Source organism: Podarcis cretensis (genome assembly GCF_951804945.1).
Source record: "Podarcis cretensis genome assembly, chromosome: 16".
NCBI lineage: Eukaryota > Metazoa > Chordata > Lepidosauria > Squamata > Lacertidae > Podarcis > Podarcis cretensis.
In genome coordinates this window covers 41,103,856-41,130,354 of record NC_137186.1, presented here as the reverse complement: position 1 = coordinate 41,130,354, position 26,499 = coordinate 41,103,856, and the positions used below count along the sequence as shown (strand labels likewise).

At 44.1% G+C, this 26,499-nt stretch overlaps 2 protein-coding genes across 3 annotated transcripts in view; one reads left to right on the top strand and one right to left on the bottom strand.

Annotated features, from left to right (window-relative positions):
• Nucleotides 1-18,336, bottom strand: part of ATP6V0A2 (ATPase H+ transporting V0 subunit a2) — a 28,592-nt gene extending 10,256 nt beyond the window's left edge. The window contains exons 1-13 of the mRNA XM_079957758.1: nt 18,204-18,336; nt 14,047-14,125; nt 11,041-11,138; nt 9,952-10,089; nt 9,561-9,661; nt 8,516-8,642; nt 7,033-7,115; nt 5,928-6,021; nt 4,335-4,547; nt 3,435-3,585; nt 2,727-2,866; nt 1,582-1,736; nt 343-430 (exon numbers count right to left, since the gene is read on the bottom strand). Of these exons, the coding sequence (XP_079813884.1) occupies nt 343-430; nt 1,582-1,736; nt 2,727-2,866; nt 3,435-3,585; nt 4,335-4,547; nt 5,928-6,021; nt 7,033-7,115; nt 8,516-8,642; nt 9,561-9,661; nt 9,952-10,089; nt 11,041-11,138; nt 14,047-14,125; nt 18,204-18,320 (1,584 nt within the window). The 5' untranslated portion in view covers nt 18,321-18,336. The remainder of the gene's footprint in view (nt 1-342; nt 431-1,581; nt 1,737-2,726; nt 2,867-3,434; nt 3,586-4,334; nt 4,548-5,927; nt 6,022-7,032; nt 7,116-8,515; nt 8,643-9,560; nt 9,662-9,951; nt 10,090-11,040; nt 11,139-14,046; nt 14,126-18,203) is intronic.
• On the top strand, nt 18,317-20,326 carry LOC307205447 (uncharacterized protein). 2 transcript variants are annotated; one of them, XM_079957840.1, is made up of 2 exons: nt 18,317-18,802; nt 19,761-20,326. In XM_079957840.1, exons 1-2 carry the CDS (start codon nt 18,319-18,321, stop codon nt 19,844-19,846), a joined length of 570 nt encoding a protein of 189 aa, XP_079813966.1. In that variant the 5' UTR covers nt 18,317-18,318; the 3' UTR covers nt 19,847-20,326. The 2 variants fall into 2 exon arrangements, 1 of the variants encoding a protein (XP_079813966.1); XR_013834004.1 differs by having other exon boundaries at nt 18,731-18,866.
• The last annotated feature ends 6,173 nt before the right edge of the window (nt 20,327-26,499 follow it).

Sequence of the window (26,499 nt, the reverse complement as noted above, 5' to 3'; positions counted from 1 at the left end):
TGGAAAAAGATTATGGGAGGTAGAGTCCAGCAATAGCTGGGAGGGCCACATTTTCTCCATTTCTGGTCTACTGACAGCAGCTCTCCAGGGTTTCAGGCATAACTTTCTTCCCAGACCCCCCCAGAAATGTCAGGGACTGAACCCTCCACCTTTTGCATGTACACTTCCTTAAGAAGTAAGGAAGAGTTGCCAACCCTATAGGACTATCCTAGCAAACAGAAATATTTATAAAAATTAAAGCTGTAAATCTGTTGACCTATGATTCAGAACCATAAAACTGCCAATTCTTCTTTAAAGGGTCATCGTTGCCACACAGTGGAAGCTCCAAGGAAGAACACTAACCGGATCTATGCCAAAAGGATAAGGTCCTATGAACACTCCAGTCGCATTTGGATTTAACATCAAATACTGATTCTTCATGTCCTCCTCACTGTTAGAAAAAAAAAGCACGCAGCAGAATTAAGACTTGAACAAAGATATTTGTATCACCACAATAGGCTATTTGCTGTCAGAAGCTTCCACAAGATCCCATAAGGATCTTGTGACATCTTGCAGGTAGGGCTGGGGAACACTCCCATCTGAAATCCTGCCAGTCAGTCACTGTATACAATGTTTAGCTACATGGAACAATAGTCCAACTCAGTATTTACAGCCTTCCAGAGGCCTTGTGCAACCTTCCCAGGAATTAAAAAGAAAAAATCACCTGGAAGTCAATCATGAGGGAGAAAAACACACCTCACCTGGGAGAGCACTCCACAACCACGGGATGGCCACTGAAAAGGCCCTGTCACAGGTCAATGCCAACAGAGCAGTCCCTGGTGGTGGCACCACCAACAAGTACACAGGTAGCTAGTAAATATGTCCTTCAAGTGAAGGACATATCCCTCTCATTAAATGACTGAGAAAAGCTACAATATTTTAGAATGGCAGTTACTGGCTGTTGCTTTCCAGTAAGCCATTTATTATTCTGCACACCACAAAAGATACTTCATAATTGAACTGAAAGGCTAAAAAAAAGAATCATGAAAATGGCAGGAACTGGAGGCACATTTCATTTACCATAGAACATGGGTAGGCAAACTAAGGCCCAGGGACCGGACTGGCTCAATCACCTTCTAAATCCGACTTGCGGACAGTCCAGGAATCAGCATGTTTTTACATGAGTAGAATGTGTCCTTTTATTTAAAATGCACCTCTGGGTTATTTGTGGGGCCTGCCTGGTATTTTTACATGAGTAGAATGTGTCCTTTTATTTAAAATGCACCTCTGGGTTATTTGTGGGGCCTGCCTGGTATTTTTACATAAGTAGAATGTGTTCTTTTATTTAAAATGCATCTCTGGGTTATTTGTGGGGCATAGGAATTCATTCTTTTTTTTTCCTTCTTTTTTTCAAAATATAGACTGGCCCCCCACAAGGTTTGAGGGGCAGTGGACTGGCCGACTGCTGAAAAAGTTTACTGACCCCTGCTGTAGAATGAGTGAAAAGTATGCTGTGACAGTGGGAAGATACCTCTGAGCTTCCTATCTCAATTCAGTAGGTTGCTTTCACACCGCACTGGGTTTAACGAAGGAGTCACTCACCGCCACTCCACAGCAAACATTTGGGAAACGTTCCAGTGGGAGTCAAATATATTCAAAGACTTTGAAAAACAGTCATTGTAGATCAGGCCAGTGTATACAGAAAACAGTCCCATCAGCAAGATGATGTATCGTCCTTGAAAAAACATCTTCATGATCTGCAAATGTTAAAAAGGACAGGCCCACTGACTGCCATGTGAACTTCAAAGATAAGACCCTTTGTTACATGTGCAGCACATAAAAGCTTTGATGCACTTCCAAACAATGTATTTGATGTGGTGCAGTGTCCAGATACGCCACAATTCACAATTCCCGCAATGTGTGGTAGAAATTCAGCAGAAGCAGCCAATCTTAGTAAGGATGCAGTGTGCTTTGTGCATAAAAATATAAGAAACTGCTCTGCTGGATGCATTCAGCTTCCAAAAGTGGTCCGCCAAATGCCCCCAGGATGATCACAAGCGAGGCATGAGGATTTGCTGAATTACATCTCTGCTATTTAGAATTTACCATCAGTTTATGCATGCCTTTGGGTAAGTGCAACACATGGCGCTTCCACACTAGAAAAAGTTGTCACCTTCCATACAACAATGGATGATTTGCCCTCCCTTGCCCAAATCAACAAGAGAAAAAAAGGAGCTAATGATGCACTGCAGCTCCATCCACCCCAGGCAGCTTGGCTAATGATCAGGACGATCAGTTGTCCAAAAACAACTGGAGGGCTTCCTGCAATGTTTTTGGACTACACTCCCATCATTCCTGACCCAGTCCTGACCACTGGCCATGCTGCCGGGGCTGATGGGAGCTGCAGTGCATCAGGATCTGCGGGCCCTTCGCAAGATGCAATTCAAGTTCCAGCTTCCACCATCCCTGACTAGTGGCCATGCTGCCTAGGGCTGCCAGAAATTGGAAGTTCAGCATGATCTGCAGGGACGCAGGCTGCTCAATTCTGCCTTAAAGTATTCCCCCTTCTATGTGGCAGATACACAGGAAAAACTCCAGTGGGGGGGGGGGAGAGAACTAAGGGGCCGTTTGCAGAAACAGAAATATTGAAAACAATACTAGAGGAGGGGGGGGGAGGGGGAAGAAGAAGAAGAAGAAGAAGAAGAAGAAGAAGAAGAAGAAGAAGAAGAAGAAGATTTCATCTGTACCTCGTCTTGTGATTGCAGAAGTTTGGGGTGTTTTTCATATAATACCATGAACAAAGCAAACAGGAACATTATGAAACCATGTCCACAATCTCCAAACATCACAGCAAATAAGAAGGGAAAGGTGATGATGGTGAAGAGAGCTGCAAAATGAGAGGGACATGATTTCACCTTTATAAGCAACTATACATAATGCATAGTATCCAAATTCTCCATAAGCTGCCTATGTTTGCTTACTCTAAGTCATTGTTTGAAAGTGCCAGAATTTGGCTCATTTTGGCCCTTGAAAGAAGGGAGGAAAAGCATAATCCAGCCACTGCTCTGCTCTTCCATGTTCCCCCCCAAACCTGGCATTTCCATGAACATTTTTGACACACTCTCTTAGGCTATATGTCAAGCTTGTTGATTTCAGTGGGTCTGCTCTGACGTGCCAAATGCAATCTAGTTCTCCCCTATCCCAGTCTACTCTGCTCATCTGCTGCCCAGGGGGCATCTCCCCTCTGTCCACCTGGATGTGTAACCAGCTGAATTTACTTTGCGCTCTTATGAACTCTGCAGCACACGACAAACCATTGTTGCTAACAAGTGTTAAATAGCAGACACTTTTCCATGCCTTATAAAGATTTCTTAAGAAACTCCTGCAACCATTCCTAACAAAGGAGAAAAAATAAATCCTGCTTCTCAATAAGTATCTTTCAATCCATGACCCACCTGGATTAACTTCCCTGTAGCTCCCAATCCCATAAGCATCAACAATGTCCTGGAATCCAGAGGTGAATTTATTGGTACGTATCAAAGTTGGAGGCGTTTCTTTTGTTGGTATCGTGTTCATGAACGAAGGGACAGACGCTCCACTTTCACTCTGGTTACAGAATTTAAAAGGAGACCTGTATCATTTTTTGAGACGCTGGAAAAATAACACTGATTTCCACATTCTGTTATCCAGACAATGAGCATGAGCAGAAATGGGGTGGGGATGTGCAGAGTCAGACTTGAGCCACCCCAGCTCTGATGATGTACACATACAAAACTCTCCATGTCATTCACATGCTAGAGTACATGCTTCAGAACTAGGTGTGCAAACCCCTCCTCTGTAACCATGAGATCCAAATGTACGTATGTCAGCCAGGGCGAGCCTGTGCAACTCCAGCCTTCCACCTCACCTGATGTCCACAGAGGTCTACAGACAATCCTCAGAAAGCCTTGCTGTTTGCTGAACTTCAGCCATAACCTGTTCATGCAAGGCACTGAGTTTCATTATCCACGCAACTCAGAGCCTCCTCCCTTCTATTTATAAAGAAATGCATGTAATTTATCATTCATACTGAAAACCCTGAATGCTACATGCTGCCAGTGCAACATTCTCTCCTGCCATTCAGCGCAGTGCAGTGGGTCCCAAGCCCACTCCCTCCCTGCCGAGATGAAGACAGACAGGTCAGGCACATGATGCAGACCTTTTTACTCCAGCAGGCACTTTAAGAGGGTGTCTGGTTTTATGATAAATTTTATTGTCCCATTTTCTGTCCATTGTTTTTACGTACATTGATTAGAAATGCTAATAGTTAAGTGGTATAAAAATAAATAAAGCAAACTAAAATTTAAATCACTTACAGATCCTTCCTCGAGGGCTCGGCGCATGTTTGGCAGGTCAGCCACTGGACACCAGACCTCAGCAATAAGGCATTTGTTGGTGACATCAAAGCTGCAGAGATTCAGCACGTGGTAAATGGCTTTCATCTTCTTCACTTGGACATCCCAGGTGTAGATAGACTCAGACGCCTTGCATAAAACTTGCCGTAAATAATCTTCAGTTTTATGCAGTACCTTTGTGGTTGTTTTTAGAAAAATATTTAAAACTATAACAAGAACACTGAACGATCAGGGCAACTTTATACAAAGTTTACACAACTGCCCTCGCTAGCTATACTCACATAGGTCTTTCAGTATTGATTTTATCGACTGGCAGCTCAAAAGCTATTCCATCTGGCTTCAGGCAGCCCAACTAAAAGAACTAGAGTAGGGTTGTACAGTCTTTCCATCAAGGGGCACATTCCCTCAGGTAAAATCGGTTGGGCCCCCCCTGTTTCTGGATTAACTACTCCAGAATAAAGGCCGCCCTGCTACAGTTCACCCACATGCCTACCTCCAGTTTGAACTCCCAACACACAAACGTAAGACAAACCAAGTGGAGCAGCCCAATGGCCCATCTAGTCCAGGACCCTGTTATCATCATGGCCAGTGGGAAGCCTGCAGTCTGGTTCCATCCCAGCTCAAGTGGAGCCCATCCATTTTGCACTGGCCCGCCTTGTATCGGAAAGTTATCCAATATCTAACAAACCCGAACCACTCCTCCCAACACCACTGTCTCATCCACACACTGAGACTACAAAGCTGCACCTGTCTAGCTGGCCCTTTGTTAGGAACCAGCAGAATTTTCAGAGAGCCTCTGCAGATCTACCCAGAAGTGAGTCCCAGTGGGTTGGATGGGTATCAAGAGAAATTATTTTCTTAGTACAACAGACCAGTACAGCTACTGGAAAGCAAGTAATTATATTCTGGCTTGAGTTTATACACATGCTTTCACTCTCTCTTACAAACACACACACACACACACATAGAGAGAGAGAGAGAGAGAGAGAGAGAGAGGGAGAGAGCACAGATGGCAACCAATTTCTTTCCAGGCAGTTGGGGAAGTGTCTTCTTTTCTCCAAGCCATACAACCAAGATTTTCCCCCCAATCAGTTTATTTTTTATCAAATAAAGTATCGCCCTTTTTATTTGTTCTGAGAAACTACATAGAAAGAGGAGAGGAAATGCACTTTAAAAGGCAAAGGGAGGGGACCAAACAGGTAGGAATGACCTTTGATAGAATGGAAGAGTGCGGTAGCTACAACAGGTGTCAGGTGCTGAATAGAAGAGGTCTGTCTTTTAGATTTCTACACATTTTATATGTAAAATCCTATGCCTGAGTACACATATAACAGCTCATAAACTGTAAAGAGTTCCCAGAAAGCAGAGCCACTGTTGCCAACACCTGCAAAAGAAGTGGAGCTGATCATCCCTCGTTTACATTAAAGTCCATATGGTTGAAAGCTGGCCCAACCTCTTCCTTTTAAACATGCACTCAGAACTGTAGGTTATGTATTAACCTTCTTCCATGAGACGATTTGTGCCTCCAAGGTGCACCAGTAATTTTCTACTCACCATATGAAGATCCTGAATGCGAACCTGGAGTCCTTCCATAACTGTTCGGCGCTCCTCAGGGGTGCTGGGATAGGGGTAGACATGGCAATGGTAGCTGGCAAAAAAACAAAAATAGTCTACATAAAAGAGCCCAACAAAGAAGAGAAGAGCAGAACTGCAAAACAAAAGCAGTGGGAACTTAATCTGGTCTTGCAAAAACAACACAAAAACAAAGCCTAAAATAGTTCTGGAATATAGGAAGCTGCTTTATATTGAGTCAAGAACGCTGGTTTATCTATCTCAGTATTGTCTACTCTGGCTGGCTGTAGCTCTCCCAGGTTTCAGGCAGCAGCTTTTCCCAGCCCTAACATGGAAACACCAGGGAATGAACCTGGGACCTTCTGCATGCAAGGCAGATGCTCTACCACTGAGCTGCAGCCCTTCTCCAACTTTGGATACAGAGCTAAAGAAGTTTGCCAGGGTGATGGATCAGCACAGCAGCTGTCAGACTGTGTACCAGGAAACAAAGGCACCTTGTAAGTTTTATCAGGGGTTCCGGGTTGAGAAGTTCCAACAATGGCAGACAAACTCTACTTAAAGACTTTTTGCCAAGAATAATTTGCAGGTATGCAGTAAGGATCAGGGTTATGATCAAATCAATATTACTGTATTTAATTGAACGTAATGCTCACAATTTTTGGCCAAATTACATCACAAAACATAGGGTGCACATTAGATTTGATGGAGCATTAGATTTGATTGCAAGCTTGAAAAACACTGCTAACATAGCAAATACTTTTTTGGTTTCAAGGTTTCGAAAACTGAGGTGTGCATTAGATTCACATAAATATGGTATGCTGCCACCTTACTAAAGCTAGGCAGGCCTGGGTCTGATCAATGCCTGAATAAGAAACCTCCAGGGAACCCTGTGCAAGTCACCTTATTGCCACTGAAGAAATGCAAGATACAAATGCAATTAATAAGCACATATGTAGCCACAAAAGTCATGTTTTCAGGTGCACACTCAGTTTCCCAACGCCGATGCTGTTATTATTTTACAAAGTGGTCAAAATATAAAAATCTCAGTAGAAAAAAGTAAAGCAAATTAAAGTATGTTAATTCTTACCAGTCACATATTTTCTTAACTTTCTGGCCTATCTGTTCACCCCAATAAGATATTAAGAAAACAAACCATTTGGTAGGTTCGCCCTGAAAAGTAAACATAAATTGTTCAATTAAACTTTGGCCTACAGTTCCACTTTATTGGTGATCGACTAACCACTCATATTGAACCAACTGCACAAATGAATTTTGATACACAAAAAGGGTCGATAGGGGTTTTCTGTATTCTGTGAATAGATTCCACATGCACAAAGCTCTGGTACAGGCTTAACTCTTAAAATCCCCAATGAACAGCAAAATTATGGCTAACCTTATTGAGACTGCTCCCATTTGCCTAGTGCCCGTATTTGAACAATATCACAAGAAACCATTTTTTGCCAAGACAGGAATGAGCTCTGGCATAGCTGCGAGGAGGGGTTCAGAACCTTTCATTTCCATTCTTTATTAACTGTACCTTGTCAGTTGATCTTAAGCCTTTAATCGGTGCTTTTTAATATTTTTTAAAGAAAAAAAGTCCCAGTACTCACCATGAAGTTGTTACAGTAAGTGCAACACTTTTAAAATGGGGGGGGGGGGTACAGCATGCCCTTAAGAAGGGGTAGGCAACCTAAGGCCCTTAAGAAGGGGTCGTTTAACCGGCCCACGACTCGCCCCCAAACCGAGCCGCCCGCTCGGCAAATCCCCATGCGCTGCACTAAACCAGTGCAGCATGGCACAGGGACTTACTTCTGCAGTGCCAGAAATCGCACCTGCGCAGATGCCGAAAATAGCAGGCGCACACACTCACGCGTGCGCAATCCAGCCCACGGAGGGATCTCCGCTGGAGTAAACTGGCCTGGGCATGGTAAACCTTGTCGACCCCTGCCTTTGACTATCCTCAGAAAAAAATACTGCCCTTAACTATGGTTTGTTTGAAACTTCAGACTGTGAGCTACAAAGTTAGCTTGTTTCAACAAGCCACCATTAAGATTAACCATACTTTAAGGTTCAGATGAAACACATTGCATTTTATTCAAAACAATCTCTTCCTCAGAGCTACTTTTCAGCCATGGTTTACTTCTTGCAGAAGTAACTCAGTTCAAACCCAGTTCAAACCATGTTGTCATATACTGTACTGGTTTGTAGCTGATCTTTAAACATGCTTTAGCTATTCAGACATAAAAGCTTAACCATGGTTTAGAAAAACAAGTCACAGTTAAACATTATGGTTTGGATATTGAGTAAGCAAGTCACACTTTTCACATGGTGGGATAAGTTATTGTAAGCTTCTGGAAGCCTCTTCAGCTAAAAAACCCGAATACAAATACTATTAAATAATAAATACTACATTTCTACAGGATCAAAGTGTGATGAACTTGCTTTGGATCCAGCCATAACACCCGAGTAGCCACTTTGCATGCAGATGTATAATTTAGATGAGGAGGTGGGCTGATCCAGCACCGACCTTCAGAAACAGGCTGCATTATTTATCTATCCTGATTACTCACGGTATCTGGATCTTCTAGGCACTCATCCAGTTCTGAATAAGAAACAATTGTATATCCTTTGCAGACTCGCCATAGCATTTTTTCAAAGGCTTCAATTTTTGCTCGGTGAACTAAGCCAGATATAAATCTACATTAAAAAAAATACAAAGTATACTATAGAGCAAACTTTAAATTTTATTACATGAGCATTTGGACCAGAAAGGATACCATATTCTATCACTACATGCCAGTGAAGTTAGGAAGGGCTGGGCATTCACAGATTATCTGTAAACTAAAATGCCTCTTCCACCGAGGTGCACATGGAAACCACTAAAATTACACAAGGTCATACCAAGTGAGCTACACGATTCCAGCACTTATAACAATTTTTAAAATCTACTAATCTCCTCCTTACTTAAAAACACAATAGGCACATGAAGGAAACACAATTGGCTATCAAATATCAAACCATGTAGAGCTCAATTCAGTATGGCACTGATTGGTGCCAAGTGTTAATACTGTCAATTTGAAGCTCTGAAACGGGTTTTAGGCTGCAAATCTGAACTCACTTACTAGGGAGTAAAATCCACTGAGGTTATTGGGATTTACTTTGGAGTAGGCAGGTTAACTACATAAAACTATACTCATGCAAGCACTCACCCGCATGCATGACACATAAACGAATAGGATTAATGCAGCCTCACTTCCTCACTAGAAGGGAAAGACTAAAGAAGAGCTAAATTATTCCAAAAATTTGCCATATCTGTGGCACCATCGAAGCAGTCAGGTCTTCATCTTCATATAAATGTGAAATGATTATTAACAGTTAAGTGCCCAGTTGTACCTCGGACAATGAACAGAATCCGTTCCGCAAATCCATTCAACTTCCAAAACGTCTGGAAACCAAGGCAAGTTCCTGCAGCCAATCAGAAGCCGCATCGGACATTTGGGTTCCAAAGAACATTCGCAAACCGGAATGACGGTTTGCACCATTCGGAGCCAAAACATTCAACTCGCAGGGCGTTCAGATCCAAGGTACGACTGTATAGACTTTTTCATCACTTACCCCAGTTTGGCACCAAGTCTATGCATGCAGTTGTAGTCGACTAAGCGGTCCGTTTCTAAAGTTGGGAATTCTTCATAATTCGTAAGTAAACAGGACTCAAACTAAAAAGAAAAAAAGGAAAGGAAACACTTCTTCAAATGTGCTAGGGCTGTGCCCAAATCACAAGGGAGTGATGATCACCAAGAGAGATGGGAAACAAGGCTTAAGGCTACTGCATTTGCCTGCATTCAATGGCATTCAGTGCCTCACAGGACTGCAGCAAGGCCCACTGCTGCAAGAATCCTGCAGCCATTATCAGGTACTAGGTGGGCCCCGGAAACGGGCCTGTGGCTCACTGCCTCCCTTCTGTACACCCAAGTTAAGGAGCTTTGCCATGCAACGGTAACAGTACCTCAGCAGTTCTTCTGACAAAGGACCGGGTGACCCGTAGCATGTGGGTATATTCCGTCAGCTCAAGGAGATTCTTCCTCAGCTTCTCTTTATTTTTCGTCACTTCTCTCAACTCTACCTCCAACTTCTGCAACTGCTCCTGCGATACAAGGGCAAAAGTGCATTCCCATTCTGGCTCCAGATGTTGTATGGCGACAAGTCCCATGACAGTCATGCAATTGTTACAGTGCTGGGCTAGCACTGGGTCTACTGTACAAAATCCTCAAGGCTCAATATTACTTTCTGAAATAAGCTTATTGTTGGCATCTGTCTGTTTCACAAGACATTGGAGGAGTACACCTTTGGGGGTCATGTCAAACCACTGGGGAGTTAGCTAGTCACTCTCAATCTCGATTGAGTCTCAGTTCCATAATGTAAAATTTGGTAGCTTCACAATAGTCTGCTTCTCAAACTCATTCCTGTCTGTTTCCCTTACCTAAAGTATACAACTTTCCCTTCTTCCTCTCCATCTTTCCCCTTTCTTCAACACTGCACTGCTCTTTCCTCTTCTCTGCCTCTGTCTTCCATCCCTGGCCTTTTGAAGTGGCCAGGCCTTTGTGACTCTGCCTGCCCCCTTCAGTCAACCAGTTGCACCTCATGATGTTTGCAAGCTCTGGGCACCCACATATATCATAAGCAGGCACCACAACTCACTGGTATTCCCAATCAGTCCCACTACTGTGACTCAAACAGAAGAAAACAGAAGACTCAAACAGAAGAAAACCCACTAAGCCCCAATTTACCACACGAAAATGAAGAGGGTATTTAGTATTTCTTTGGCAACTATTGATTTAATTCTGTACCGGTATGAAAGATCTGTACTCTCTATTCAATGACTCTAAGCTCACTGGATGGCCCCAAACAAGTCAGTGCCTCAGCCTAAACTGCTTCACACGGTTGTTGTTACAAGATTAAAATGCTACTCATGAGCTTCTTGAAGGAAAGTTGGGACTCCGAGCATGCAAGCTCTCACAATTGGCCCAAAATAAAGGAAAATAAGTGGATCTATGACTACCCTTTAATTCCAGAAGATCCCCATTCCACAAAGTACCTGAATCTCCAGCATCTGCTTAAACGGAGGGGCAGCAGGGGTAACATCTCCTTCTGGTAGGGGAATGTCCGCTCTCTTAATTTCTTGCACAAGGTATCCTGGAATAAAGGAAAGAAATACTTTCAAAGAAGTATTCTAACTCAAGGAGTATTGTTCCACGAAAGGTTTGCTAGGGAATGGGGAATTATTTCAACTCTCAGGGTTATTATCCTTGGGGAACTCTTGGCCACATTTGGCTACTGCTCTGGGAATACTCTGCACTGCAGAGGATGCTAAATACCTTCCAGGGCTCCCAAAGCTCAAGGAGGCCTCTCCATAAGCCTGTCAGGCCACAATGTTACACCATGTGAACTGAGATGTACAGCAGAATGTGTTCAATTCTTGCCTTGCAGAGGCTGCAAGCTAGAAATCATCAATAATTTATTTATTTGCCTTTATTAATCACTTCCTATGAAAGTTCCCAAAGTAATAAGAACATATATACAAACAATTAAAAGAATTTAAATATAAAACAATTCCGAAACCAATACAGACTGGGACAAAAAATCTCCACTTAAAAGGCTTGTTGAAAAAGGAAGGTTAAAAACAGGGAAGAAAACTTTAAAGTTTCCAATTGTTTCTTTGCTGCTGTGTCTCTACCCACCATGCATTGCAGGGGGTTGAACTAGATGTCCCTCAGGGTCCCTTCCAACCCTACAATTCTATGATTCTATGTGACATAAGATGTAGAGTAGTTGGGCCACTGGGACAAATTTGATCCACACGCCAGAGGTTCCCCACCTCTGTCTGAGAGCATCTTTTCCCAACGTAGTGCCATCCAAGTAATTTTGGACTACAATTCCCATCAGCCCCAGCTAGTTTGGTCAATGGTTTGGTCCCATCAGATGTCAAGGAAATAAACAACTATCTGAATTCTAGAAGACATCTGAAGGCAGCCCTGTTTAGGGAAGTTTTTTAATGTCTGATGTTTTATTGTATTTTTAATATGTTGTAGGAAGCAGCCCAGAGTGGCTAGGGAGACCCAGCCAGATGGGCAGGGTATAAATACAGTGGCGCCTCGCAAGACGAAATTCATTCATTCCGCGAGTTTTTTCGTCTTGCGATTTTTTCGTCTTGCGGAGCGCGGATTCCCCGGGTATTAACAGCTTTAAGAAAAAGGAAGCAAACTCGCAAGACGTTTTCGTCTTGCGAAGCAAGCCCATAGGGAAATTCGTCTTGCGAAGCACCTCGAAAAACGGAAAACCCTTTCGTCTAGCGAGTTTTTCGTCTTGCGAGGCATTCGTCTTGCGGGGCACCACTGTAATAAATTATTATTATTATTATTATTATTATTATTATTATTATTATTATAGATTGCAGTAGTTCAAAACACCTGAGGGCACTAGATTAGAGGATGCTACTTTGGATAATTGGATCTTCGGCTTTACAGATGGTGATTCAACCAAGTTTCCCTCACACTTAGTCATGTTCATTAAATTTCACTGGGTCTAAACTGAGAGCATAGCTGAATATCCCTTCAAGGTCTTTTTAGAGCTTTAAAGGTCAGATTCACCCCTACAATTTGAGCCCAAAAAGAAACTGATTTGGATCCACACTGTTTGTTGCACTTACGCCTCACTGAAATCAATGGGACTTAATTCATTGACATGTCCCATTAAGTCCCACTGATTTCAATAGGAACGACGTGGAATTTATTTAATCTGGATACAATCCATTGGCTACAAGAATACGTTGCACAGGGCAGGTGTTAGTTATCTGATCATCATACTCCTATCAACATCCCTGCAGCCGCATTTTGAACCACTTGATGTTTCCAACTTAAGAGCAACCTCATGTAAAGAGCAATGCCATAATCCAAGCAATACACGTATGGAGCAATTTAACACTTGACAAAGCTGCTGAAGGTGGGTCACTCACATAGTCACCTGACAGCAAATTTCAAAATCTGAGCACTTGGTAAAACTAACAACTGTGTTAAGCCAGCAGTTTGAAAGCATGAGAATGCAATTAGGAACACAGAGCAATGCTTTCAGCAATGCTAAGGATTTAAATAGCTTCTAATCACATTGTTTCTTAATAGGCTTATCTCATTTCCCTGAAAGGCCAAGGGGAGCGGGGAATGATCGAATGAACCAACAGCTCCGATTTTTGGAAAGGGAAATAAGCATGAAAGCTGAAGCAAGGGTGGCTTCAAGTAACACAAACTGGGCCTGGACCTCAGCCACTATTCTTGCCTAGGTAAACTCAGTTTCAAATTGGTAGACTACAGAATACACACCTATCTCAGTGAAACATGAGCCCCCCAAAAGCAGCACAAAATAGCTATTGTTATTCTAGGCTGCATTAACAGAAGTATAGTGTCCAGATCAAGGGAAATACTAGTGCGTCTCTATTCTGCCTTGGCCAGACCCCACCTGGAATGCTGTGTCCAGTTCTGGGCACCACAGCTTAAGGATAGAGGCAAGCTGGAACGTGTGCTGGAGGGTGACCAAGATGATGCAAGGGTCTGGAAACCAAGCCTTATAAGGATCGGTGGAGGGAGTTTCGCCTGGAGAAGAGGAGACTAAGAGGAGATATAATACCCATCTTCAAATAAATGAGGGGCTGTCAAATGGAGGGTGGAGCAAGCTTGTTTTCTCTTGCTCTGGGGGGTAGAACCCAAACCAATGGATCCAAGTTGCAAGAAAGGAAGAATTTTCTGATGGTAAGCACTCTTCAATAATGGAGCCGACTCCTTTGGAAGGTGGTAGACTCTCCTTCACTAGAGTTTTTTAAGCAGAGGTTGGAGATTCCTGCATGCATTGCAAGGGGTTGGACCAGGTGACCCTTGAAACACCTTCTAAGTCTACAGTTCTATAATTCTATGACACATGTGAAATGTGACCCTGAAATGGACCTCCCTACAGAGGAACAGCCTTTTGCCGGGGTAATCAGGTATGTCTCCCTCCCCCAGTGTTTAATGCATGATGAAGAAGCAGTCAGCCACCCTGCAGTTCCCAAGTTTACCAAGTATCCTTTCCATCTCTTCACACTTCTTTACTTCACCCACATATTTCCGTTGGAAGACACTGGTGCTTGGATTGAGCTGGAAAAAAGAAAAATGTTATTTGCCCCAAGATCCAACTTAAAAGCCCTTTGCATCAATATTTACAGTAGGGGTGGGGAACCTGGGGCCCTCCAGATGCTGCTGAAGCACAACGCCTACAATCCTGGACCATTAGCTATGCTGCCAGGGGGTGATGGGAATTGGAGTCCATCAATGTCTGGAGGGTACCAGTTACAGGTAGGTAGCCATGTTGGTCTGCCGTAGTCAAAACAAAATAAAAAAAATTCCTTCCAGTAGCACCTTAGAGACCAACTAAGTTAGTTATTGGTATGAGCTTTTGTGTGCATGCATATGAAAGCTCATACCAATAACTAACTTTGGAGGGTACCAGATTCCCATTCCCTGGTTTGCAAAAATCAATTCTAGAGACATGTATTACAAAAACAGCTGAAACTGGGTACCCAACAGCCATTCTATTTTCACCTCCGTTCTCCCTCCACTGCTGGAGACAGGATGCTTCTGAATGCCAGTGGCTGGGAATCATGAGTGGAGAGAGAGTGGTGGCATCCATGTCCTCCTTGTGGGCCTGCAGTTGGCTCACATGGAAACAGGATGCTGGAGTCATAGGCATTTGGCCTGATCCCTCAGAGCTGTTCTTATGTTCACAATCAAACATCCAGGTTCTGAGATCAACCCTCCCTCACCCCTAATCCTGCTAAAAATACTTTTCTTCTTTTAGAAGAAATTCCATTAAAAAATTGAAGGGTACCCAAGCATTAGTACTGCATTACAAGTTTATACCACTTTTCTGTGAACAGAAGATCCCTTGCATTGCTTTTGAAATTCTCAGTCTCAAAAACCTATGTGTGCCATCGTCTGGGGTATGTTAATTAAAGGAATAGAAACCCAAACCCTCCTTAAGCACACAAAAATATTTTGCATTGTATAAATCCTGGCCAAAGGGCTCCATTACAGTAAGTAAACACATCTATGTATGGGGTGTATTATAGTATTTAAATTCTGAATTCAGCTTTTGTTTACAAAATTATGAAGGCTGCAACATGAATAGTCATCTACACGACTACACTAGTAATTTACAATTCTCTAACATAGAACTACATAAAAGTGTAAGACAATCAACATAACCAGGGGCTAAATAATTTTCTCTACAAGTAAAGGTGAATGAACCCTAACATGAGGGAAACCCACATGGATGCTCAGTTTCCAGGTCTGAAAATTGGCTTTCTGCAGTATTAGTAAACATGTGTAGAAGTTTGGGCTATAAGTGTTAAATAGTACAAAATATCTATGGTGCTTAATTATTACATATCACGATACAATTTTTTAATGAAAAAACATCTGAGGATGCAGACTCTGGTACACCAAAGTTTATGGTGGTATAAATATAAAGTGCAGCAAGCCAGCAGCTACCCCTCTGGAAATTGTATGATAAACTATGGTTAAAAGGAGGCTAGTGAAGATTATCGACTCCTCCAAACAAGATTGTAAAATCAATGCACTTAATTTTAATTTACAGGTGAGTCCCCATTCCATTCTGGGCCTGTGCACATATACAAAATCACATATAATGGGGAGCACTCTGGAGAGTCCTCCTCAAACAAGCCCCATGGTCCCTCCAGCTCATGCAAGATAGAGAGGCAGCAGAGCTGGCCCAGCTGACACGTGCGGGGACAGCTGACACTCACAGGAGCTGGCTGATAGCGGGGGCTCAGCTGACCAACGCGCAGCATCTGGGCCAGCTCCGCCACACCTCCAGCTCCCACAAACTGGAGGGGCAGTGGGGCTTGGTTGACCAGGTGCTCCCCATTTCCAGCTACCACCTCCAGGTACCTAGCACTGTGCAGGTCACAGGAATGAACAAATAACAATGCACATAAATGAGGATTTGCTTGACCCTTTGTTTTACACCTGTCTTCCTGCAGTTTTACAGCAGATATGCAAAAACCACATTAACACTTGAACTAGTTTTAGTTTGAGGCTTAATATATATTAATAAATATATATTAAGCCTCAAACTGAAACTAGTTCAAGTGTTAATCTGATATTAGTGCTTCAGTGAGAAAGTGGTTTTTGCATATCTACTATAAAACTGCAGGAAGACAGATGTAAAACAAAGGGTCAAGCAAATGATTATTTCAACACAATAAATTATGAACTAACATCTTAAAGACCTTTGCTCAAGAGCCAAGCCATAATTCCATATTCTGTTCACCAGCTTCTAAAGGTAGGCCTAGAATGTCTGAGTCATAAAACCAATAAGCAAATGTAATAAAGACAAGGAAATAATGAACTTCTCAAACGACTTCTGTTAATCAGTAAATGTTTTGAACCCTGGCCATTCCTATTACCAGCATGGAAGAAATGTTGTATGGAGCATCCCAAATGTTGGAAAGTAGGACCCAATTAAACAACAAAACCCACAACGGGGGCCCCTAATACAATGCATAACAGCAAATCATTCACTATTCCCAGTTAGGCACCTGGTTATACAAGAGCACTAAAAGTTTTTTCCTAGACTGTATGGGTTATAAGGCTTGCGAGATGAAAAAAAATGGGCTCACACATACAGAACTAGCTGGACGATACAATGGATCCTGGCCATCTTTATAAATAATTTGGATAAAGGTATTGAGGGGATGCTGATCAAATTTGTAATTTTAACTTTCTGTTGGAAGCCCCCCCCCCCCGAGCGGCTGGGGAAACCCAGCCAGATGGGCAGTGTAGAAATAATAAATTATTAATATTATTATTCTTTGCAGATGACACCAAAGTGGGAGGGGTAGCCAATGCCGCTGAAGACAGAATTGGGATAGAAGGTGACCTTAACAAGATTGAAGAACTGGACCAAAATTTAAATAATGAATTTTAACGGGGACAAATATAAGTTTCAACACTTAGGCAGAAAGAACCTACAATCCTGTGAGGTAAGTAAGCCTGAGAGATGGCAATCAGCCCACAAGAAGACTGAGCTGGGAGCTGAATCCTGCCCTCCATCTCTACAGTATGTGGCTTTCCCAATATTTCTGGGCAACTCACCGCTATCTGCAGACTTTGGCCATGCTGGTTGAGGCTGACAGGAGCTGGAGCCTCCAGCGTCAACTGTAAGGAGCACACCTCCTCTCCACTTATTCACAGGGCTGCCTGATTTCTTTTTAAGACTGCTCCACAACTTCAGCCTTGCTCAAACTTCGGTTCACAGATGTTGCTAGACTCCAAGTCCTTTCATCCCTAGCTAGCAGGACCAGTGGTCGGGGATAATGGAAGTTGTAGTCCAACAACAGCTAGGGACCCAGGTTCAAGAAACATCAGTTTATAGCATGGCAGCACCAATGCTCTGGAACTCCCTGCCTATTGATATTAGGCAGGCACCTTTCACAGAATCACAGAATTGGAAGGGACCACAATGGTCATCTAGTCCACCCTCCTAAACTGCAGAAATCCTATCCACAGCTGTCACTAGGTGGGCTTGAACCACTAACTTTCTGGTTAACAGGCAGACAAGCTGCATTCTTTTCCGGGCCTGATGGAAGAAGAAGCTGTTACTTAGACAAACCTGCCCAGGTGCTTAGAAAGACTGTAGGGGCTTTTAGTCTCGATTCTATGCAGGCCTTTAACTTTCTGCATGTTTTAAAGCAGTGTTTCCCAACCTTGGGTCGCCAGCTGCTGTTGGACTACAATTCCCATCATCCCTGACCATTGGTCTTGCTAGCAAGGGATGATGGGAGTTGTAGTCCAAAAACAGCTGGAGACCCAAGCTTGGGAAACACTGTTTTAAAGTAATGGTTGTAAAAAATAAAAGTGATAATTTCATTGTTCTGTATTTTTGTAAACCGCTTTGAGGGGTTCCTTCTCGGCACGCCCCCCCCCCGGACAATCAAGCAGCGTATAAATTCCATGAACCACCAAACGAAGAAGAACTACCAAATCTGAAGAAGTGTGCATGCACACGAAAGCTCATACCAAGAACTAACTTAGTTGGTCTTTAAGGTGCTACTGGAAGGAATTTTTTTATTTTGTTTTGACTATGGCAGAGCAACACGGCTACCTATCTATACCAAACGCAGGCGCGCGCCTCCCTCTCGGGGCCTCAACTCACGTCTCGGAAGTGGGCGAGGCCGCGCTCTCCCAGGGCGCTGAGGCACTCGTAGGCCGAGCCCGCCTGGAGGAAGAGCTGCGCCAGGCACATCGTCTCGCTGCGGAAGAGGGAGCCCATGGCGGAGGGAGCCCGGGCCGGGCCTGAGGAGGCGCCGGGGGAGCGGCAGAGGCGGCGTCACCGCTCTCCTCGGCGCCGCCTCCGCTCCGCCGTCGCCGCCGCTGCTGCTGCCGTCCCGCTGCGGAGGCGGCTCCGGGGACTGGCGGGTCCCCCGCTGCCCGGGGCCATGGAGAGGAGGCAGGCGAGGGGGACGGAGACCCGAGGCGCCCCGAGTCCCGCGGCTTCCGGCTTCTCCTCACAGGTCCGGGCGCCGCCGAGAGAGAAGGGGCGGGGAAAGCCTAGAGCGGCCACCGCACGCTCACCGCGGAAGTTCCGGTCAATAAGACAGCGCCATTGGTCCGGGCGCTCTGCCCCTCGGCACCTCTATGGCGGGCCCAAATGCCGAGCGAGGAGCTGTTTCGTCTCTGTGGTAGGGAGGAGCAAAGAAGGGCCCAGCCAGGCGGGCCGAACGAAAGCGAGCCCAGAGTTCCTGGGCTTCCCTGGTGGGGCCGGCCATTGCCTTTCCCTTGCGGAGAGGGAATTCCCAGGCTGCAGCCTCTCGCGCTGGTGCTCCAAACAAACTGGGGGCGCGAAGGTGCAGGCCTGGGGGCGGGGGCGGCAAAGGCCTTTGTTGAGAGTTTGTAGCTTGCCTCAATGTTCCAAAGAATTAAGGAATCGGGGGTAGCTTAATAAACAAGAGCTGCTCCTTATTTTATTGTTTCGTTGTACTGTCCGCCCACATGAATGTGAAATATGAAACTTGTCTCATCTTGTTATGCAGCAAGTTGCCCTGCGGGTTTTTGATGCAAGAAAGCACAGAGATTTCCTAAATAAGGCCTAGTGCTGAGCTAATATCCTCTCAGGCAGAAATTCAGCAGCTTCTCATGTTAGGAAGATCTGTGCTCCAGAGGTAGTATAATAATAATAATAGTTATAAAACAAATTATAAAACCACAGTAAAACATGAGCGTCAGCTTCTTAGCTTTAGAGTAAGAGAACCAACCATATAAGCATTGCCATTCCTCAGCCGAGTTGTATCCAAGGCATTGCAATGCGCGGTACAGCCTAGCTAAAAGGGTATTTGGGAAGAGAGTAAAGCCAATGAACTGTCTGAGCAGAAAGCACAAAGTCTGTCAGGAACCTGTCATGGAGAAAGTGTAGGATCGGGATGACAGCAACGAGTTCTGTCCAGAACTGCCTCACAAACTTGCCGCGGTCTCTGGTGCAAGGCAGTGAGAAGCTGCCCTTGCATTTATGTAACTGTGTGTTAACTGGCTTTAAAGGGCTTTTACAAATACTTGGGGTACGGTGGCCTTTTTTTACACCCCACATTATAAAAGAAGTGTGCTCTTCTGGTGGCACTGAGGAGGCCATCCATGATTGTTAAATTTGGTGGGAACCATGTGCCAACAGTTGGGCAGAGCATTACGCTTTATGCTGTATGTTTTTCTTCTTCCAAAGATGTACTCCTTGCTGTCTGCCTCTTGTCACGTTGCTCTGCCTGGCTGGGACAAAAAGAGAACCCAGAGCCTTGGAACAAGCTGTGACCCAACAACCAGTACAAGGTATGGTAGGAAATACTTAACTAGGGTTATGATGCTGGTTATCTTATAGGCCAGGGATGGGGAGCCTGGTGTCCAGCAGAGATTGTTGGGACTCCAACTCCCATCAGCCTCATCCCTGAAATCTACAGAAGATGGGCTAATAAGAATAAGAATAATAATGGCCATTTGGTGAGAGGAATAATAAGCTTCAGCTTTGGAAGGCCTGGTGTGTGTGATCACAGCATTTGGGGTTGGACTAGATGACCCTTGGGTTCCTTCTATGATTCTTCATTCTCCTCTCCAGTTCAATTTTCTAAACTCTGACTGAATAAGCAGGATAGATCCCTGAGTTTCTGCCATTGACTTGTGGTTCTTCCTGCAAAATTGCTTTTACGCCCAATAAAGTTGAATGATTAGAGATCCTTTCCTGCCACGTCCGAGTCACCTTCAATGGTAGCCCCACGTAGAGCGCATGGTAGTAGTCCAAGCTTCACATGGCTTCTTCCCCCAAAGAATCTGGGAGCTATAGTATGAAAAGGGTGCAGAGAGTTGTTAGGAGACCCCCTGTTCCCCTCCAAGAGCTACAATTCCCAGAGTTCCCTGGCAAAAAGGGAACTCTACCAGTACCCCTGACGCTAACCCTAAATCTAACCCTAACGCTAACCCTTAACCTTTAACTAGAGCTACAAACCCTTTTCAAACTATAGCTCCCAGATTCTTTGGGGGAAGAAGCCATGAGTGTTTAAAGCGGCTTCATAGCGCATGAAATGGTGCGGATGTGGCCCTGGCCTCCCTCACCCCACTGCCCCTTATTCTTGAGGAATCAAAAAGATTTCCCTATGCAAATCTCTCGGAAACAATGTATTTCAACTGGAAAACTATTTAATAAAGATTACTTTTTATTAAAACCTTTGAATGTGCTTGAACTGTGTTTGAGTGCGCAGAGAATGATTTCCCTTGAAAGCAATGCCCTTAGATTACAGAATCATGGAAGAGTTAGACGGGACCACGAGGGTCTTCAAGTCCAGCCCCTGAAGGAATCTTTTGCTCTACGTGGGGCTCAAAGGACGGCCCTGAGATTAAGGGTCTCGTGCTCTACTCAATGAGCTATATGGATTAATCTAAATAGCAAACACCAATTATTTATTTTTTACAATTTACAGTGCTGTAAAATAAAGGGTGTTGGAAATGAAATGATTGTTGCCTTTTCATTGTTTAAGGATGTTTTGTTAAGACTTTTGATTCAACACACTTATTTCAATATACAGTTGTACCTTGGTTTTCGAACTTAATCCGTTCCAGAAATCCGTTCTTAAACCAAAGCGTTCTTAAACCAAGACGTGCTTTCCCATAGCAGCAGGGGACTCAATTTACAAAAGGAACACTCTCAACAGGAAGCGAAACATATTCTGCATGCAAGGCAAAGTTCACAAAGCAAAACACCTACTTCCAGGTTGGCAGCATTCTTAATCCAAGTTGTTCATAAACAAAGCTGTTCTTAAACCAAGATACCACTATATAAGCATCAATAGACTGACCTTTTCAATAGGAAGCTACTCTTTGTTTCTAAGCAATTTTTTACCTTTCAATTAATTCACCAATTTTATAATGGCTCTTAGTACCATTAAATAATGCCTTACAGTGGTACCTTGGTTTACGAACTTAATCCATTCCGGAAGTCCGTTCTTAAACCGAAGCGTTCTTAAACCAAGACGTGCTTTCCCATAGCAGCAGGGACTCAATTTACAAATGGAATACACTCAACAGGAAGCGAATCATGTTCTGCAGCCAAAAAGCACTTTTTCACCAATCAATCAATCATTTATTGTATTTGACTAAAAGGCATTACAAATCCAGTTACAAAAGCACCAAACCCAATTAAACCTATTAAGAAATAGGTTGTCCAACCCCCCTGGAATGCAGGAAATTCAGCTGAAATGGAGGAAATATTTGTATTTCTGTATTGTTATTAGGAATACTCGAAATGGGTACCCACCCACCTCCCTTCATTTGGGGTGGGGGTTCTCTGCCCAGCAGCTTCCCTGCCTGCTATCTCTCCCTCCATCATCCCACTGGCATTTCATCCTCCCCCAGCCCCCACCCCAAAATGCTTGCTGCACCCCAAGGCATTTTGCACTCACCTGACCCCTTGCAGGGAAAGGGGCGGGGCACAATGGGAAGGGGTGGGACAACCAGACTTTTTAAGCCACGCCTCCTTTCCAACAGAAGCAGCACGGGGGGGGGGGTCAGTATCCAGAATCCCCTTTTCTGCTTCTCCCTAAGAGAAACTTGAACTCTTTGACTTTAACTCCAAAGACAATGAGGCATGTCAAGGCTGCCTGGGGGGAGCCAGGTTTGCAGAAAGCAGTTCTCTCTGTTTGTCGTGATGTTACTGTTTTATCCTTTCATAAACCACTTTTTGGGGTTCCCCTCTCCAATATAGCGGTGTATGGGTTTCACGAAACAAATACTGTAAATGAAAACCGTTCTATTTTTCCTACATGCTTTGCGTCCAAGAAAAAAAGGTCCCAAGCTCAGCCCCCGGCATGTGGGAGAGACCCCCAGCCCGAAGTCCTGGCTTACTGTTGCCAGTCAGTGAAGACAAATGCTGGCTCCATGGACCAAGGATCTGACAGCACCTTCAGAAAAAAGGTTGGACTTCTGGACTCCCCTGTCTCCCTAATGCACTCTAAGCGGGAAGAGAAAGGACGCTAACCGTATCCCAAACGGTGCCCCGATCCAGCTCAGTTCCTTTTAACCCTTGGCGAGTCGAGTGCACCTAGCTCTCCCCTCTCTCCCTCTGCAGAACAGGAGTCCTGGGCATGGCCTGCACCCAGGGAGGTCGTATTTGGGGGACCCTCTTGGCTGGCTTCTGAGCTCTCCGGGCACCAGCCTGGCTTTAAAAAGGTAAAGGGACCACTGACCGTTAGGTCCAGTCGCAAACGACTCTGGGGTTGTGTGCTCATCTCACTCTATAGGCCGAGGGAGCCAGCGTTTGTGCGCAGACAGTTTTCCCGGGTCATGTGGCCAGCATGACTAGGCCGCTTCTGGCGAACCAGAGCAGCGCACGGAAACGCCCTTTACCTTCCCGCCGGAGCAGTACCTATTTATCTACTTGCACTTGATGTGCTTTCGAACTGCTAGGTTGGCAGGAGCAGGGACCAAGCAACGGGAGCTCACCCCATTGCGGGGATTCGAACTGCCAACTTTCCAGTCGGCAAGCCCTAGGCTCAGTGGTTTAGACCACAGGTTTAGACCTGTGTTCCTATCTTTACTCTGATGTAAACTGCACCTTGAAAGGACTGGAACGTTCAAGCAAGAAATAAGGCAATGCAACATTTAACTCTGAGGTCAAGCACTGTCTAAACCGCGTGAGGCTCTTCTCCACCCCATTTCATTCATTATTACTCTCTTATTTTTTCTTCCTAATAAAGCCTTTTGCTCTTAGTATTTGCTACTTTCCATAATAAAGACAACGCTAATTGTGACTTGTAGAACCTCTGGATAAATATGTGTATAACTCTTATGAGAAACTTTATTTCTCTGGTCTCGTTAAAATGTAACAATGTAACGGTTCTATGACTATTTTAACACCCGCAAATCTTCTTAAAATTACACCAGGATTATTAGCGTGCATGTTAGAGAGTTAGGAACTGCAAGGCAAAGAATGATTGGGTTATGTACTGAAGTTCTCACCCTGGGCCAGCAGGGGGATACTGTAGATAGTTATGCAAATGAAGGATCGAAAATGACATTCAGTGATTGGATAGTTTGTATGCAAATGAAGGATCAAAAGTGACATTCAGTGATTGGATAGTTTTAGAAAGTTGTTACAGTAACAAGGTACTGGAGCTCTATATAAGCAGGCTGACTGAGCCCTTTAGTTCAGTTCTATTCTGGCCTTTGAATAAACAAGAGCTGTTTGAAGAATCGCTGTGTCGTCTGATATGTTCGCCCACAATTTAACAGATTGTACTGTAAATACAATCAAATAATTTATTTTCAAATAATTTATTTTTGTTGAGATTTGTAAACTATTTTGCAATTTCTTTTGAAATATGAAGATGAATTAGATGAATAAAAATAAAGTAATAAAGAAAACCCATAGCCTTTTACTATCACAATCACTTTTGCTGTCTTTAGGAAAGATAGTTGTTAGTAAGAGATATTTGTTAATAATCCACAGTACAAGGAGAACACAAGGGAAACAATTCAAAGAATCCATCACATAAAGTTGCATGGAATATTCAGGTGAAATAATGTGTGTGTGGGCTACCTGTGCTATATTACATGTTCACACATTTTAATATAGGGAGTTTGCAGATACTGGGGATAGCCATCCTGTAACTACTTAGGCCCTAACCCATTTACATAATGGATGTGAAGGGCTATATAAATATTAGGCGCTGTGTAAGCACAAAGTAGAAACAAGAAGCAAGACCCAATTGCATCCATAAACATATTAATTTCAAAAGTTGTTAGTGTTGCCCATTCTACTGTGGCCAGCAGGTTTATTTCCTTATAAAGAAAGTCGTGAGGCCCACTGACTCAGTGTCACACACGTTAAGAAAACCATAGGTAGCTTAACCCTGCACAACTTCAAGGAAAAAGACTTCAAATGACAGTTGGACAATCCATTACACTTTTCCATATATAGTATATATACAGAGTAATTCAACTAGGAATTGAGAGAGAGAGGCTTGCAGAATACACACAAACCAATGGCAGAGAATGGAACCCGAATCAGTGTTATTTGTTCTTACAAACATGGACATGGCACCACTGTTAAGGATAGTAGGTGAGAGCTTTAGCTGTGAGCCAGGAAGCTGCTGGTTCAGATGTCACTTGATTAAATAACTGCTAATTCTCAGCCATTCCTGTAATATGGAAATAATAGCCAGCATGGTGCCATGAATGAACATTCCAGACTTGGACGGAGGAGACCTGGTATAAAATCCCTAGTTATCTTAGACAAGTTGATATTTCTCAGACCAGCCTCCCTCACAGGGTCATTATGAGGTAAAAGAGGAATAGGTTCCATGTAAGACCCCAAAATATTCCAACTTTTCCTCCACAAACCTAGCATTTTATTCCTTTAAACATATTTTGGGAAGCCCATCCTGATCCTATGCCTGTTCACTAAGAAGTCACATTGTATTGAAAGTAAAAGCCCATAAGAAAAATTCCAAAATCCATATGTGTGCAAATGGAAGAGGAGGTAACAGACAACTGAACTTGGAGAATGTTCCCTCACAGACCTCTCCAACTGCTATGTGAAGCTGTCTAGTTTGGCTTTGTTAAGTTGTGGGTTGACATAGCAGACGACATAGCGATTTCTCCAAAGCAGCTCTTTATTTTGTAAGCTGGAATAGAACTGACTAGCAAACAGCTCAGCCGGCCTGCTTTTATAGGCAGCCGGCTGTCAACATTGTAGCAGCAACAACCCAGAGTTTCCCACCTAAAATAACTGACGTGGACCTGAGTGAAAACTATCTACAGACCTGAGTGAAAACTATCTACAGTATCCCCCTGCTGGCCCAGGGTGAAACTTCACTACATAACAGGCTTCTATTTACTTTTACTTACCAAGCCACCTAAACTTATTTTCCACTTTTACTCACATGAAACTTGTCTGGTTTCCTTGATTCCCGTTTTCCACCTAAAAAGAAACCTATCTATGTGTTTCTCCTAAGGATAGAGACAGAGCTGGGTAACAGCCAGTGACATAATGGTCAGTAGACTAGGGGGACTAGGCTAGTCCTCTAAATGTTCCCTGGTGCCTCCTTTCCAAAGCCTGGGAAGCTTCTGCCCAGGTTAGGGAAGGAGGTGTGATTCTCACACCCAATTGTCCTTGCAAGCTGGCACCTCTGGCTCTAACTGTCCCCCGCTAAATAATTTCCCTACATGCCACTGGTATCAGCCAAGTTTGGTGATTCCATGGATGGGAATCCATTATTACACTGCTTGTTCCCAGAGGCCTTGGTGCAATTCGATACCTGCACAGCCCCTAAAGAGCTTCCTCTGAATGTCTGCTACAGTGCTACCCAAGGCCGGCCCAAGACATTTTGGCACCTGAGGCAAACCACAGAATACTCCCCCTCCCTGCAGGGAAGAAGAGGTGTAAACTAAGAGCTATGTCAGGAACAAGGGAGGAATAAAGATCTACATGGGAACAGGAGTGGGAATCAAGTCAACCTTACTTGACAGTTGAAGTGGGAATCAAAGGCCATCGCAGGAGGGGAGGGGCCCACTTTGTGAATCACGCCAGGCAGGTGCAGAGCCCAGGAGACCCCAGAGAGCAACCCCCACCATTTCCTCCCTGGGATGGGAGGAGTCCAGCAGCACCTCCTATCCACTCTCCTTCCTGGGAGGTTTTTTTATTTATTTATACAATTCCTTCCTGGGAGGTTTTTAAGCAGAAGTTGGATGGCCATCTGTCATGGATGCTTTAGCTGAGATTCCTGCATTGCAGGAGGTTGAACTATATGACCCTTGGGTCATTTCCAACTCTACAATTCTATGATCCTATGCTGAGAGGCTGCTGTAGAGACGGCATTGCATGGGTGTGTGGGGTGTGGAGCTGTTTATGGAGGAGGCACATCCAGCCTACAAGTGAAGGAAGGTGAGGACAGGTGACCTCACCTCGGCCCAAAGTC

What these genes read in the sequence shown, in the direction of transcription:
- LOC307205447 (XM_079957840.1), top strand. Translation starts at nt 18,319, where the DNA reads ATGGCGGAGGGAGCCCGGGCCGGGCCTGAGGAGGCGCCGGGGGAGCGG. An exon ending in AGAGTTCCTGGGCTTCCCTG is followed by an intron (nt 18,803 to 19,760) that starts GTGGGGCCGGCC and finishes CTTCTTCCAAAG; the next exon opens with ATGTACTCCTTGCTGTCTGC.